General features: G+C 42.5%; 1 protein-coding gene across 5 annotated transcripts in view; it reads left to right on the top strand.

Moving 5' to 3' along the window:
* Nucleotides 1–13,097, top strand: part of LPIN1 (lipin 1) — a 190,710-nt gene that overhangs the window by 144,724 nt on the left and 32,889 nt on the right. For all 5 annotated transcript variants that reach the window (XM_044289257.1, XM_044289255.1, XM_044289256.1 and 2 more), the window contains 2 exons: nt 4,781–4,874; nt 9,567–9,636. In XM_044289257.1, coding sequence (XP_044145192.1) covers nt 4,781–4,874; nt 9,567–9,636 — 164 coding nt within the window. The remainder of the gene's footprint in view (nt 1–4,780; nt 4,875–9,566; nt 9,637–13,097) is intronic.

The raw sequence follows: 13,097 nt of genomic DNA, 5'->3' as shown, positions 1-13,097 counted from the left end.
GAACAACATGGCAGCTATTGATGGCAGCTCCAGAGGGGCAGATTCTGGGATGGTGTTTTATGCCTAATGGTTGTATTTGGTTCTGCTCGGATGGTATTTAGAGCTGCAACGTGGTATTCCTGACCAAGCCTACTTGTATTGACCCATCTACTTTTGCTGGCCTTGCCTACTTATGTCAATTTGGTCCCGCCTACAACATGGGGCCACTTTTAGTTTTTATCCAGTGCCACTTTAAGTTCCCAGTCCGCTGCTGGACTGACCCTGTTGACGATGATGGAGTTCCTGTTTGGGAGTCCTTCATTTTAACATGCATGCAGAACTTATTTGTCTGATATTTCTGGCAGAATCTGCGCCAAACTCCCCGGACAAAGCCTCCGATGTGAACTGAGCCTAATTCTGGCATAAATAGAACTACATTTTATCTTGTGCTTCTAAATACCAAATATATCTGTCTCATATATGTCTAATCTATATACACACCCAGGGACAGTTTTAGTTGTGTGTGATCGGTATGGCAGCACAGGGGGCGCCTCAGTCACCCTGATGGGTGCACAGCAGTTGACCTGGTACCTGAGGAGGCTTGTGACCACCATAATATCATTGTACAGTGCGTTTATTAGATTAGTTTATGTATGGGGTTGTTATTTGAGCACTGTGCAGTGTCCCACTCCGTGTTGGAAGTGGGCCCCTCAAATCTCATGTATGTCATTTTATGCCATTGTATTTTCTATGTATTAGGCTGCAAATTCCCTACAACAGGCTGCTAGTTGCATTACATCCATTCACCCCTTGTTGGTGCTGGCTCTTAGGGTGTGTCAGTTCTGGGTAGAAGGAAGTTAGCTGAGGAGTAAGGACTCAGGAGAGAGGTAGTGAAGTGTGAGGAGCAGGAGAAGCAAAGTCCAATATGTAGCTGCTATCTTAGCCCCTTGGCCCTGGCTAAGCTGAGGGAGTATGGAGAACATCCTTACAGCTACCTAACATAGACCAGAGTAAACTGTGGAGATAGGAGCAGCATTAGCTTTTGGATCCACAGCACCAGTGACCGGGAGAAGCCTAAAAGCACCTGGACACAGCCGGACGACTAGGCGCAAGGTTGTCCATTACCACATACCTCCTATGGATATTGTGGACCAGAGTTTTTGAAAGCAACCAGTGCAAACAATGAAGCGGAGGATTCATGCCTTCCATTAGGGAGACCAGCCTGTGGGTTGCCAAACACAAGTAAGAGTCATTATTATATCCAGTATCTGGCGGCTAGAGTGAGGACATAGTGAGGACAGTTAGAAAGGAACTCCATCATACCAGCCAAAGGAAAATCTCAATGCACCTATTGTCAAGCCTGTTACTAGGATTGCAGATAAGCCAATCGTGTATGCGTCATATGGGTTGTCATCCTTGCCATGTAATTGTACTGAACTACCTCAAGGCAATTGATTAAGTAAAAAGTTCTGTTGTTTACAACCATTGACTCCTCATCCTTTCGACCACCTTCCTTTGCACCTAATGGTGCTGGTGTCACGAACACCAGGGACCCTGCCTCCACGGCACCTTAAACCATTCCACCAAGGGCACCTCAACCACCATCTGGCGGGGGTCCCTGGACAGCAGAGTGTGCCCCGAAGGAACTGGTGCTGTCCTTCCATTCACTGCACACCGGCCCAGGGAGCTCTAAAGAACAGGGAGTAAACAACTACTACCCCCATCGGCCTACCGACACTCACATATTGCCCCTGTGGGCCGGTCACTGCAACTGTATTGTAGCATTGTTTGGCATTGGTACTTAAAGAGTTGCCTAAGTTATCCTAAAATCCACCCATCGCCCCTAAATGCCTTGAAATAAAAAGAAAATAAGAAAATTGTCCTCGTCCTGCTTTTTGTATATAAGGCTGTATCGGGGGCATAGAGGTATATGGCATGTGACTGCTGCAGCCAATCGCTTTCCTCAGGGCTTGGTCCATCCTGGCCCTGTTGTCTGCCAGTGAAGAATATTTACTGCACCACTGAAAGCATTAAAGTATGTGATGTCAGCACCAAGATACGGTGATGTCACCAGTTCCAGCCTGGAGGAGCCCAGGGCCCTGTCAGTCCTCCTAGTCCACGAGTAGACATTGCTGTAGAAACCACTGATCCTCATTTTTTTTCCCCACAAATGTATGACTTCAATATTTATGCTGATCTGTTCCAGCATGCTCGACAAATTTCATTAAAACATCCTCTGCAGGAATAAAGCAAACAGCTCCGCAGCCAGAGGCTTGCGTGCCATCTGCTTGGATTCGAGATGTCTGTTTTAACACCACAGACTTGATGCTGTAATAAAGAGATGCTGAATCCATGGACATTTTGCTCTGGGTGACACCTGCAGTAGTCCAGAGCTCATTTCTTCAGGAACCGTGCTACACATCTCCTGCTTAGCCATAAAGACAGATGATAAAGATCTGTCTGCTTTCAGTCACCACTAGGGGGAGCATAGGAGCTTACTGTATGCAGATAATAAAGATCTGTCTGCTTATAGTCACCACTAGGGGGAGCATAGGAGCTTACTGCATGCAGATAATAAAGATCTGTCTGCTTTCAGTCACCACTAGGGGGAGCATAGGAGCTTACTGTATGCAGATAATAAAGATCTGTCTGCTTTCAGTTACTGCATGCAGATTTAGTTTTTAAAGGGCTGTCCCAGAATGAAAATTATTGATTGATTGTGGGGGAACAACCGCTGGAAAACCTACTGATCTCGAGAAGTGGGGTCCAGTGTCCTACATTTGACTGGAACGGCAGTTGGATATTTGCACTGTTACTTCATTCCAAGTCTGTGGGACAAGTTGACCGCTATTAGACGGTACTTTATATTCTGATGTATATGAGGTCTATTAGACATACGGTGGAGTTACAATATGTTCAACATTACTATACATCACAATACAATGTCCACCATATACTGTCAATCTGTCGCATGTGTAAATGTCTGAAGGATCCCACCATGCTTGTGCAACCGTCTCTTTCGAAGCCTAAGTGAGTCAGCGACATATCTATCGGCACATGTACACGAACATTATTATTTTTATTTTTTTCTGTGTCCGTTCTGTTTTTTTGCGGCCTGTATGCGGAACCATTCACTTCAGTGGGGCAGAAAATAAAAACAAAACGGAAATGACTGTGTGCATTCCGTTTGCGTACATCCGCATGGCCATTTCGCAAAAAAAATAGTACTATTATTACTATGTCCTATTATTGTCCGCATTACGGACAAGGATAGGCTGTTTAGTTCCACAAAATACGGAATGCACACGGCCGGTATCCTATCTCTATTATTACTATAGAAGTCGGTGGAGACCAGGTGCATGTTCAGAGACCTCTCCTACAAATATGTGACTGCTATAAACGGAACATTTGGGATTGGGGCCCAACCAACCGTAATCCAGCCCTGACCTGCATACCCTTTACAGCCTCGCCTATTACCACGTGACATACTTTTGGATGGGATGGGGTGAAAGAGCGCGTCGAAAATATTTTTTTCTAGCCTCACCTAGAAAAGGGGGGCTTCATTTAAGGAGAAAGCTAGAAAGCTGCCCCCCATGCTGTTCCTGAGAGACTTGCTAGGACTTCTGTGGAGTACAGGGCCCCTGCTCTCTTGATTGGTGGGGGGTCGAACCACTAACCGATTTTAATAGTTATCCGCTGTGGATAGGGGATAACTTATTACAACTGGAATACCCCTTTATGTCATAAGGTCAGTCAACAGCAGATACCTTTTTTTTTTCAACAAGCAAGCCAATATGTTTTTATCTCTAGAAATAAACGGAGGTTGATGAAATCCTCTTGTTTTTTTCCACTGTGCTGATCGGTGGCTTTAATCTTAGCTCATGTGGATAGTTTGGTAATAATGAAGACGAGAGGGCAGCTACAGGCGCAAAATGAACTCACTGGGCATTTATACAGCACAAAGGTTAAAATTACAAAACTTTTGTATTAAACAATAAAATTTTAAAAGTTTTCTGAAACGGCGCCATGTTTCTCTGTGATCTTTGTATGATATTGCAGCCCAGGTCCATTTAATTACATGGGGCTGAGCTGCAGTACCAGACATAGCCTGTGGAAAAGTGTGGTGCTGTTTCTGTAAAACAAAACAAAAAACACTATTTAATTTCTAATCCGAAGTGAACACTTTGGGGGCACATTTATTAAGACCGGTGTTTTAGACGGCAGTATTAATAAAGCCCCTGTGCTGGCAAGGGATCCGCCGGGTTTATGAAGAGGCTCTGGCCTCTACATACCTTCAGTGCATCCAGAGCTACTTCTAAATGTAAGACCGCTTCTGAGCTGTCTTGTAATTTAGACCCATTTCTACAGGCGTAGAAAATGTAGAATGAGACGGGCCTACCGGCCTGTCCACGCCCACAATTTTAGACCTGGCGTGAGTGGGGTGAAGTCGCAGGTTGCAACTAACAGTTGCGCCGCCATCTGTGCCTGAATTATAGACGTATTTCAGTATAATAAATGACCACCTTCATATCTGGAATATTTGTATTTGGTTGTTGGCCTGAAATCTAAAATGCAGGAACAGTGTCCATTGGAAGCTCAGTGCTCCAGAGTTCCTCTGCCTTTGTTACAGGAAGTAGCTATCTGCCGTTGTCAGCCATATTGGAATCACTTGGTCACCCAGATACAACCCTGCCATTATGCCAAAAGAGGCTATGTTCAGTCTACACCCTGAAACGGTGACCATATTTTCTGCTTCTACCTCTATGAGCATGCTATTAATGTTCATATTTTGTCTCTACAGAGCAGTTTTTAGAACAAGTAGTGACGTACCAGCAGTTTGTGGACAATCCGGCCATCATTGATGATCCAAACCTGGTTGTAAAAATTGGAAATAAGTAAGTATTGATCCATTTAGGACGTTAGTTAAATGGTTGTCCAGTCATCAAAAAAATTGCATAAAATAATAAAAATACTTACTACCTTACCGATCCCGTGCCACTTCCTTTTCTGCACTTTCTGGTTCCTCTGTGGTCTTTTGGAGGAGGTGGAACAGGAGTGGTTGGGTTTTCTTTTATTACGGTATGTTACATCATTCCAAGTTGTTTTTGCATATTTTTTGGTAGCAGGACAATCCCTTTATTATAGTAGACTGTATATTATTTGAGTGGTTGTTTCAGATCCTGGTCCCCTGTGTGATATGAGCAGAAGAAGGCAACTTCCATTAGCTCATCACTTGGGGTGATCAGAAAATGGTCACAGTGGCTCTCATATTGAAGGGATGTGATGACATAAGCTCTTCATAAAGGTTTATTTGTGTACAAAGCTACAAAAGGAAGAAATTCAGCTGTAGATACATTCACGACACGGCAGTAGTCCCTCCGCCCGGTCATCCATGACCGGCTTTGCTTGGTTGTTAGCAGAAATTATTTGAGGGCAAAAATATATAATCCGCTAAAGGGCAAACTGCTCTGTATTCTATAGCCAAGCCATCCATATACCCATGAACCGTGACCGGTATAATCCATTCTCATATTTCTAGCATAGATGAAGAGACGTCCTGTGGTTGCTATGGAAACAGTATCGTTATGTGGGAGTTTAAAGGGGTTTTCCACTGCCAAAAAATTTCAGCAACATGAATTGTACTCTTGGGACAACTTACATGGAGATGGTCACTTCTGTGATTAGATGCCTCGTTCTACCGTTTTCACTGCTGGTCATGTGACTATAGCACTCGGTTCCTCACTGTAAGGGCTCATGCACATGACCATATCGGTTTTTCACATTTTGTTTTCACTTCAATAGAAATGTCCTATCCTTGTCCACAAAACCTTTTTTGCAGGGCAGCGTAATGGAAAACGCGGCTGTGTACTGATAAAGAGATGGATCTGATCATTCCTGGTATGTCACTTTTTTTCCCCTTAGTGCAGCCCAAACCCCTCTTTTCCCTCCATCCAGGCTGCTCAAACCCCTCCATTGTTTTTTTTACCTCTGAGGTGTGGCATCACCTATCCAGTTATTTCAGTGTCCAGCCATGGTCAGTGTTTTCTACTCTCGCCAGTCCACTTTTACTTATGAGGTCTCATGTGGTGTCTGTTATATGGTCTGATCTGGGGTCTGATTTCCCACTTCTACTGAGTAGGCTGATTGGGGCATGCGCTGTATGCACCTGAACTGCATATGCATAGCACAAGTGTTGGAGATAGGACAGAGAAGCCAGGAGGGGTAGGTATTTTGGTCACATGATACTGCGACGTGCCATCTATTGGAGTCATTGCAACTGACAACAAATGAACACGCGGCGCAGATGGTGATGTGACAGGCAGGGAAACTGCAGAATGCAGATAATTAATTAGTGGATCAACCAATAGCTTCTAGCTGTTAGAAAAAATTTAAATTTCCTGGAAAACCAATTTAAAAGATGTCTATTAATTTTCTGTGCCCTGATCTATGTCCTTGCCATACAGTATATACAGCTCTAAATTGCTGATGCGTGTTAGCACTGTCTTCTGCTGACAGAAGTATATGTGTAGAAGTGGGATAAATCCCCTCAGTGGGAGAGTGCTGCCTACATTCATACCCTGAACTCAATAAGAACATATCGGCCAACATATACTAATGTGAGTACACCTAAATTTAGGCGTAATTTACACCAAAAATTGACAGTTTGGCACGCCATGGTTTAGAGGATCATGTCCCAGGTTTTAGGAATGCTGAGTGGTGGTGTGGTCTCAATAGTTTTTTTTGTCACGGTGCTCGTACCTGGATACCGTCGTTCCATGGGGTTAGGCTCCATAGCATTCAAAGGAGCTATAGTTGGAGGAATAAGTCGAGTCCAGACTTGGTAAAGTTCAACCGTTTTATTTGCACCCAGACTATAGTTGATCTTTCTTTTGGCTCCAGTAGGTTTTAGGATGCATTGGCTGGTAAACTTGAATACCTTGCTTTATCTTTCTCTGCTGTGCTAATCTCTGGCTTCAATCTGGTTAGTGGACTTTCTGGCAGTCCTGGTACCTTTTGACTTGGGTGCCTTTGGCCGTTGACCCCTCATAATACTGTGTCTGTGAACTGCCTGGAGATGGAGTGCTCTACGAGCTGCTTCCCCCTGTTGTCTCGTCTCCTTCCAACTCTCGACTCCACTTCTCAACGTCTCCACTCATGACTCAACTATACCTTCCTACAACCACTCCCTTGGTAGGAAACCGGACTAGCCAGTCTATTCTGGTGATCTGGAATATTGTATCAGAAAAAAAAGATGGCTGCTATAAAGATGCACTAAGAAATTAATCGGCGCTGCATTTTAAACCGATTTAAATAGAAAAAAGAACCCACAAAATTATATTTACGATCTGTATTAGATCCCAGGCATGGTTTTAAAGGGGGTTGTCCAAGTTATATAAAAAGTCAGGCAACCCCCATAAATATCCTAAAATAACAAATTAATAGATGGATACTACCCTGTCCTCTCCTCTGCTTCTTTCTGCACTGAGCTCCAGGCATCACCCTGCTCTTTGTTTTCCTGGCTGCAGCAGTGAGGTTCTATGCACACAGGTCACCACTACAGCCAATCACTGGCCTCAGAAGAGACGTCCCATACACTACTGAGGCCAGTGATTGGCTACCTGTGTCCATGGAACATCACCACCACAGCCAGCAAGATGACGGCAGCAGGAGGACTGGAACTCAGTGCTGGAAAAAGCAGGGTTGAAAACGGGTGAGTATCCATTTATTCATGTGATATTTTAGGCTATTTATGGGGGTTGCCTGAGTTTTTATATAACGCTGATAATCCCTGTAAAAGAAGTTTCCCATAATGGCTCATGTACACAAATGTATTTTCTATCCGTGTCCGTTCTATATATTATTTTTTTATTTATTTATTTTTTTACAGCCTGTATGTAGAACCATTCATTTCAATGGTGTCCGTATTTCCGTTCCTATCTATAGAGGTTTGACTGCTGGTGGACCTAGAGTCCCCATGGGAATGGAGTGTCGGTGCGTTTGCAAGACCACAGCTCCATTCACGTCTGTGCGACTGATGGAGATAGAACGGGACTGTTTTCATGACAGTCCCATAGAAGTGAATGGAGCGATGGTCACACTTGGACACCGTCGTTCCATTCACTCAGGGGACTCCCCAATCTCATGGACGGTGAGAGTCCCAAAATTCGGATCCCTAGCAGTTATACATTTCTCATCTATCCTGTAGCTATGTGAAAAGTTTTTTCTATGAGACCCCCCGTGGTTTCAATAGGGCCATTTATACCACCTCAGTGAAATATGGCAGTATATGGAAATTTTGGTATGCAAAGTCCACAAAAAATGCATTTGTTTTTGCTCTGTGATACAGAATCTTGTGTCTATTCTATATATTGCCTAGCATATTGTAAGGGCATACACACATACTATACAAGTGAAGAGCCACAGTGCTCTGTTTCCACCACTAGGGGGCCGATCTGTATTCTGCTGTATGTCTTCTATTGACCTGCATAGGAGCTGCGTACAGACTGGCTCCCTAGCTGTTCTTTTCATGGGTTGGGACTGAAATCCAGTGCTCTGTACCACAGTAGAACCCCTTAGTCCTATCCACAAGGTTATGCTGCTGGTTTCTCCAAAAGAGTTGTAAATGTTAGGTACGCTATAGGCCATATTTATGCAAAGTATTCTGCCACAGATGTACGTTAGAGGAGTCTCTCACTGGCTGTGAGTGGTAATCTATGTACAAGCAATGGTAGACAGCTGAACTCGCTAAAATTCCTAGGTCGTGGTACCAGTTGTATGTGAAGCTCCAGTGAGGAGGATGCAATGGAAATGCTATGGTAATTTATTAAGTTTACCTTGAGCAAAGACATATAGACAACATTAGAGGTCAAAACGAAATGCTCTCACCAGCTCTGAGTCTGCTGCAAAAAAGCACACAGGAACAGCACAAACAGGATATGATGTCACCGAAAGGGAGGAGTAGACAGAGAGCAAAGGCAATGGGATTTACATAATACATTCAGAAACCTATGACAAGAATGACCACAGGGTGGCAGCATTACACAACATGGTAATGATATGATAACACGAGTACAGCAATTAATCTTAAATGGAAGAAATAAATGCTGGGACAGCACACAGTCATGGACTCTGTTACGTACGACTATACAGCAAGTATTTTGAGAGTTGCAGAAGCTATTTCTTACTTATTCTTATAATTTATTCGTCACTTGATTATAGATATTAGTAGTTTCCATAGCAACCGTATAAAAATGCTGAATTAGAGCTGTCGATGTCTGTTAAAAAAAATAGGATGCTAAAAAGTCTGTCTTGCCTGCCTTGTTTGCATATATGTAAACTAGCATTGAATAATTCATAGGACAGAGCATTTATCCTGCTGAGGATTGACTTGACGTGACCCCTGCCACTTTTTTTGGGGGGTAGTCTTTCTATATTAAGTGGTGTCTTTTTTATTTTTTTTTATAATTTCCCTTGCAAATGTTTCCATTTAAATAATGTACAAGTAATAATTGCCTCCTGACAGATTGCAGATCTTGATTTTTCCTTTTACTGTATGAGTGGTTTAACCCCCGTGGTTTCTTTCTCAGATACTACAATTGGCCAACAGCTGCCCCCGTTCTCCTGGCCATGCAGGCCTTCCAAAAACCATTGCCTAAGGTAGGTATAAGTGAAACAGCAGCTCAGAACGCTGTATTATATGTGGTTGATATGTATAACATTGGTTACTCTTACTTTGTGGTGGTCTTGAGGTTGGATGGGGTGATGGCCCACTGCCAAATCACCATAACTAACATATTTCCATACTAACATACTTTTTAGGAAATGCCATTAAATTATTTTTTGCCTAATGTGTGTGTGTGTCTATATGTATATATATGTGTGTGTGTGTGTGTATATAATATGCTTTTGTATATGCCTTGTGTACACCTGTTTTATATGATCTGCCATTTTGTTTCCTTCTTCTCCTTTGATATGTTTTACTACTAAAGCCTACATTTCGTGTCATGCCTGGCTTTGCAAAGACAGAGGGGCAGAGTCTCACCACACTGCTCTGTGTAAGAGCAGCCTTGAGTGACACAGCTGCTGTCCCCTCACACTGAAGGGTCTCGATGTTTTCCTATGCAGCTTGAGCCTGTTTCCCCTCTCTAGTCTGTTGTCATTCTCTCCCCTGCCACCTCTTACATGAAGGAGATCTTTGTGAAGCTATGACTCATAGATCTACTGTACATTGGAGAGTCAGAACACACAGATAGTACAGGCAGGAGGGTTATATAACTGCAGCTATATGTTTGCAAGTAGGGAGGAAAATGAAGGGTGGGGAAGGAAGGGGCCTGAGAGCTGCCAGAAGGGATTTTATTGGTAATGATGTCATCCTATAGTTCACAGAAAGTCAGCCACATGGGAGAGACCAAGTTCCTGTTTACACATTAGAGCAAGCTCTGGGCTGCTGGTCAGACCTGAGGTCACATGACCTGGTTCCCATAATGAAAAGGTTCAAAATGTATGTCTGCAACTGAGTTAGGGTGTAATAAACGACACTGTTGGAATACTAGTAGTGATTTAATAATATATGCAAAAAAATAAAATAAAAATGGAGTGCCTTTTTAAGTTTAACCCCTTAAAGCCCAGCGCCGTACATGTACAGCGCGCTGATCGGGCGGATGCGGGAGCTGTACCCGCAGGCATCCGGCAGTCACTGATAGTCGGACCCCTGCTGTATGCGCTGCTGTGATGGGGACCCGATGGCAGGGAAGGCAGCCCGATGCCTTCCTTAGGCATCATGGCTGCCTTCCAGGAGAGCCTGTGAGATCTAGCCCCCTGGATCTCACAGGCAAACAGGCTGTAAGTGTATTGCAGACTGGTAATACACTTACAGCCAATGCATCACAATACAGAAGTATTGTAATGCATTGTAAAGGGGATCAGACCCCCAAAAGTTGAAGTCCCAAAGTTTTAAGAAAAAAAAAAAGCGTCCTTTTCCCAAAATAAAGTAAAATAAATAAATTGTATAAATAGTGAAAAAAAAAAAAGTAGACATATAAGGTATCGACCGGCTCTATAAAAATATCACATGACCTAACCCCTCAGGTAAACACTGTCAAAAAAATAAAATAAAAACTGTGCTAAACTTTTTTTGTCACCTTACATCACTAAAAGTGCAACACCAAGCGATCAAAATGGCGTATGCCCCCCAAAGTAGTACCAATCTAACCGCCACCTCATCCCGCAAAAAATGAGCCCCTACCTAAGACAATCTCCCAAAAAATAAAAAAAATATGGCTCTAAGACTATGGAGACACTAAAACATGATTTTGTTTTTTTTTGTTTTAAAAAAAAAATGCATTTATTGTGTTAAATGTAAAAAAATAATTCAAACAGTAGACATATTAGTTATCGCTGCATTCAAAACAACCTGCTCTATAAAAATACCACATGACCTAATCCCTCGGGTGAACATCGTAAATAAAATAAAATAAAAATGGTGTAAAAAAAATTTTTTTTGTCACCTTATATCACAAAAAGTGTAATACCAAGCGATCAAAAAGTCATATGCACCTCAAAATAGTACCAATCAAACCGTCATCTCATCCCGCAAAAATGATACCCTACCTAAGACAATCGCCCCAAAACTGGAAAAACTATGGCTCTCAGACTATGGAGACACTAATACACGATTTTTTTAAATACAAAAATGCTGTTATTGTGTAAAACATAAGTAAATTTAAAAAAGTATACATATTGGGTATTGTTGCGTCCGTAACAATCTGCTCCATAAAAATATCACATGATCTAACCTGTCAGATGAACACTGTAAATAACAAAAAATAAAAACTGTGCCAAAACAGCTATGTTTTGTTAACTTGCCTCACAAAAAGTGTAATATAGAGCAACCAAAAATCATATGTACCCCAAAATAGTACCAACAAAACTGCCACCTTATCCCGTAGTTTCCAAAATGTATTTTTTTATTTTTTTGGAGTTTCTACTCTAGGGGGGCATCAGGGGGGCTTCAAATGTGACATGGCAGCTTAAAATAATCCCAGTGAAATCTGCCTTCCAAAAACCATATGGCGTTCCTTTCCTTCTGTGCCCTGCCGTGTTCCCATACAACAGTTGATGACTACACATGGGGTGTTTCTGTAAACTACAGAATCAGGGTAAGGCCTCTTTCACACGAGCGTTGCGGGAAAATGTGCGGGTGCGTTGCGGGAACACGAATTTTTCCGCGCGAGTGCAAAACATTGTAATGAGTTTTGCACTCGCGTGTGAAAAATCCCGCATGCTTGGTACCCAAACCCGAACTTCTTCACGGAAGTTCGGGCTTGGGATCGGTGTTCTGTAGATTGTATTATTTTCCCTTATAACATGGTTATAAGGGAAAATAATAGCATTCTGAATACAGAATGCATAGTAAAATAGCGCTGGAGGGGTTAAAAAAAAAAAAGTTTAAAAAAATGTAACTCTCCTTAATCCACTTGCTCGCGCAGCAGGCATCTCCTTCTGTCTTCATCTTAGCTGTGTGGAGGAACAGGACCTGTAGTGACGTCACTCCGGTCATCACATGATCCATCACCATGGTAAAAGATCATGTGATGGATCATGTGATGACCGGAGTGATGTCACCACAGGTCCTGTTCCTCCACACAGCTAAGATGAAGACAGAAGGAGATGCCGGCTGCGCGAACAAGTGGATTAAGGTGAGTTAAATTGTTTTATATATTTTTTTAACCCCTCCAGCGATATTTTACTATGCATTCTGTCTCCATCCCGATCGTCTCCTAGCAACCGTGCGTAAAAATCGCACCACATCCGCACTTGCTTACAGTGTAAGACACTAACAGTTCAATACAGCACAATACAGATGTATTGAAACAAGGATCAGACCCTGTAATGTTAAAGTCCCATAGTGGGACAAAAAATTAAGTGAAAAAAATGTTAATAAAATTAAAGTTTTACAAAAAAAAAGCTTAATTTTCCAAAAATAAAGTAAAAAAAAAAATAGGGAAAAGACTATAGACATATTGCGTCCGCATCGACCAGCTCTATCAACATGACCTAACCCCTCAGATGAACATCGTAAAAAATAAAAACTGTGCTAAATAAACCATTTTTTTGTC

Source organism: Bufo gargarizans, chromosome 4, assembly GCF_014858855.1.
Source record: "Bufo gargarizans isolate SCDJY-AF-19 chromosome 4, ASM1485885v1, whole genome shotgun sequence".
Classification (NCBI taxonomy): domain Eukaryota; kingdom Metazoa; phylum Chordata; class Amphibia; order Anura; family Bufonidae; genus Bufo; species Bufo gargarizans.
This window is presented reverse-complemented; position numbering and strand designations above follow the sequence as displayed.